Source organism: Cariama cristata, unplaced genomic scaffold (assembly GCF_000690535.1).
Source record: "Cariama cristata isolate BGI_N322 unplaced genomic scaffold, ASM69053v1 scaffold22737, whole genome shotgun sequence".
Taxonomy (NCBI): domain Eukaryota; kingdom Metazoa; phylum Chordata; class Aves; order Cariamiformes; family Cariamidae; genus Cariama; species Cariama cristata.
Genome location: NW_009625243.1, coordinates 19,033 through 22,681, shown reverse-complemented (window position 1 = coordinate 22,681; position 3,649 = coordinate 19,033). Strand labels below are relative to the sequence as shown.

At 37.9% G+C, this 3,649-nt stretch overlaps 1 protein-coding gene across 1 annotated transcript in view; it reads left to right on the top strand.

Annotated features, from left to right (window-relative positions):
- Nucleotides 1-475: 475 nt before the first annotated feature.
- Nucleotides 476-3,649, top strand: part of CLSPN (claspin) — a gene marked incomplete at its 5' end in the record, with an annotated part of 14,662 nt that continues 11,488 nt past the window's right edge. Inside the window, 5 exons of the mRNA XM_009703542.1 lie at nucleotides 476-605; nucleotides 1,172-1,635; nucleotides 2,340-2,513; nucleotides 2,881-2,973; nucleotides 3,205-3,277. Of these exons, the coding sequence (XP_009701844.1) occupies nucleotides 476-605; nucleotides 1,172-1,635; nucleotides 2,340-2,513; nucleotides 2,881-2,973; nucleotides 3,205-3,277 (934 nt within the window). The remainder of the gene's footprint in view (nucleotides 606-1,171; nucleotides 1,636-2,339; nucleotides 2,514-2,880; nucleotides 2,974-3,204; nucleotides 3,278-3,649) is intronic.

Sequence of the window (3,649 nt, the reverse complement as noted above, 5' to 3'; positions counted from 1 at the left end):
GGGGGCCGGCGGCCGAGGGGGGGGTTCCTGGCACAGGGGAGACCCTTCTGTTGTAGCTTCCCTGCACGCCAGGCTCGGGCACCTTGCCATGGAGGAGCCTTTCTGAAGAATCCCCACAGGTGTCTTCTGGTCCCTATTTAACTAATCTAGGTGAAATGCGGGTGTGGGCGAATAAAATTTTCATTCCAATGAAAGAAGAATAATCAGTGGAGATCAGTCAGTATGTTGATTCTGGTTTTTTTCCTGTGTGCAAGGTCGCCTTTAAATACTAATAAAAGTTGACATAGTGTAATCTCCCTTCATGTAAATGCCTTCATGTAAATACCGATTAATTCTTAAAATATAATGATAATGTATGTGTATATAATTGTGTGTAAGGGGTTAGCCAAGGTTTTGTAATGAAGTTAGGCACCAAGAGTCATTACTACACAAACAACGCTTATCATAGTAAGGAAAATTTTATTTTGCTTTATAGTTACCGTTAGAAGATTTGAATTCAGACTTGCAGAGAACCCTTGATAGTGACTCTGACAGCGGACAGGGCAGCTGCGAAACGACCTCTCCAGGTCACTTCAGCAAGGGGATAGCATCTCTTGATGACAGAGGTCTGTAGTATTTCCATGAATTGTGTGTGGTCGTTACTGCCTTCAATGGTGCATTTTTAATTTCATAAATAGCTTTTTAAGAAGTTGTCATTGCTTGATCTGTAGGAATAAAAACTGCCTTTGTTGTTGCTCAGAATGTGGGCAGACATCTGTAAATCTCTGAAAAGCATTTTTTGCAGTACAGAAAGGGAAATCGTAAATGAGATGTGTCTTAATTGCTTTTTTCCCTTTCTTTTTACGATTTGCTTAATCTACGTACCTTTTTAGTTACTGTGAGTTTTATTACTATTTCAAGCCAAGTCACTAATCTGTCAGTGAAGGATTTTCAGCTTTGCCTTTTTTTAAAGGTTAAAAACCTATAACATCAATTTGGGTCATTTATATACTGCACTACAGGGAGAAGTGGATTTTGAAAACTTGAGTTCAGGCTGATTTGCTATAGATGTTGACATCTGTGAAATTTAACAGATCTATAACTTTGTTTAACTGATTATTTGTTAATTAACTTGTGGAATTTTTCTCTCTGTAGCATGCATCATTTCTTGTCTTTTAATATATTTTGTCAGATTCAGAGGAAGATATTTTTGTACGTAAAAAAGCAAAAAGCAAGAAGGTCCTCCAGGACAGTGAGAGTGAAGATGGAGAGGATGGCGGCTTTTTTGTGCAGAACGATACTTTGGGCAGAGACAAGGGAAACGGAGAGGAAAAAGAGAACGTTACTGCCCAGAGGAACAAGAAATCTCATCGGATTCGCCAAGATCTGCTAGGTAGTGATGACAGTGACGTTGGTGACCGATTGCAGATTGAAAACCTTGAAACAAGCAGAAAGTCTGACTTGCCTGAGAATGAGCTGGAAGAGGAGAGACCCCTAAAATCTGGGAAAAAGTACAGAAAACATAAACAACGTAAACATGATTTTGAAGAACAGACGGCAAAAAAGGGTGTAGGAAGGTCAGGAAGAAGAAAGGAGAAGGAGAGAAGAATTGAGTCCATTAAACAGCTGAAAAACCAAAAGAAGCCTAGAGCAGAGGTATATATTTCAGCAGAAAATCTCAGATGTTTTCTCACCTAAGTTAAATTTACTATTGCATTTGGTTATTATCTTGCAATGCTTCAGCATTGCTAGTGTCCACATTCCCACAGCAGGTGTGATATCCACAGGAGTTCACAAAACACCATATAAGTCTACCAGCTTCATCTGCAAAGAAAGTACAAACCCTAACCCTTGAGGATTTAATGTCAATGCATGTTAAGCCAGGCAGGAGTTCTTTGGGTTCATTGGGAGTTTGTTACATGCACAAACTGCTTTGATTGGTATTTTAGCTTTTCTCTGCGTTGCTGTGCTAGTTTCTGGAGGAAGCTTTGGGCTACTTTCAAATTGGAATCCTCGTCTAAATAAATGGCTGCTTGGGACGTTGCATATTGTTGCTATTTATAAAATGTGTGTTTCAAGGGTTAATTTATTCTCTCTGAGCTATTTTGGTCTTCAGTAATTATTGTTGTTCTCTACTGATCATGGATGTAGGGAACACTGCTCTGTCAACTGCGTTTTCAACTTTGCAGTGCTTTAAAGTGAATATGACCGGTTTACAGGACATGCAAGATGCTAGATTAAAGATGGCATGTGCTTTTTCTAACTTCTTTCATCAAGACCTTTTGATAGTAATCATAAATTAATGTCAAAGAACTAATGGGGACCTTGTGAAATGAATTACGCAAATACTTTATTCTTGTGGCAAGCAGGTAGATGGTGGTGAGAGGTATCCTTTTAATGACAGTGGATGTCTTCTTGATGACAAGGAACTTTTTGATAATGGCTTAGAAGAGGAAAACGATTACCCCCCAGAGGATGAAGAGTCGATAGAATCCATACGAGCAGCAGTGAAAAACAAAATAAACAAATACAAGGTAACATTTGATAGTGATACGAGATTATTGGTTATTAGTGGGAAGTATTGTACCTGAGCATGTATTAAAACTCTCTTTTGATCATGGTGGACTTCTGCTGCTGTGACAGAGGAGAGGAGAGTCCTTTGCTTTTTGTTCTTAAAGATGGAGGGATGTTGTCCTGGAAAGTTATAAAGATAATGCTATAGTAGGAGTTTTGGAAATCTACCATAAGTATTATGCTGGATTTGTGTTGGTTTATGAGAATACTTGCTGGTTTTGCTGACCAGTGATGATTCTGTACAATTATTTTTTACTTTTGACTTGTTTACCCTTCGTAGTGCCTGTGTATCTAGTAGACAAATTAATCTCTTTTTATGCACTGTAGAACAAAGAACGGTTTTCTGAGCGTGAAGGCTACAAACATGTGTTCGATGATGATGAGAATGAGGAACCTGTATTAAAAGAACCAAAAAGGAAGGTGAAGTAATCTTCTTTTTAAAGATCTCCACTGTTGTAGTGACTCATGGTTTTTTGTATGCACACTGTCCAAGGTTTTTGTTGATTTGGTATTTTAAATATTTTTTTTTTTATCTGGCTGCTTTATTCTGACTCCTTTCTGTTTGAAAGGTAAAAACAAGCCATTTAGAAAGTCTAGATAGTCCCATATTTTGTTTTCTGACTTCAGAAGCCTTTCTTTTCTTTCCTTAAGGAGCGGAAAGCAGCAAGGTTAAGTAAAGAAGCTATTAAACAACTACATAGTGAGACCCAACGACTTATTAGAGGTAAAACTTAAATTCTTTATACGTAGAGGGGTGTAAACTATGAAGAAATTCAGGGAGGAAACTGAAAGAATTTACCTGAAAGATTAGAGCCTTCTTTCACCTAGCATGAGTTATTTAGGGTTGAAGGGTACAAGACCATTTTTATTCAAGGGCCTGTTAAAAGATATCTTTGTAACTAATGGAAAAAAATCATTGTGCAAACACTTGAGCCTGTAAACTTGTTGTGTAAAGTTAGTGCAATATTTAGAGAGTTTGATAGGCACGTAAGAAAATTGAAAGTGGTCATGCCATTCTGATATTAACATCGTCGTTCATTTCCTAATGAATCCATGGACATTTTGCAAATCTGGACTTCAAGACCTTTGGCGGTGT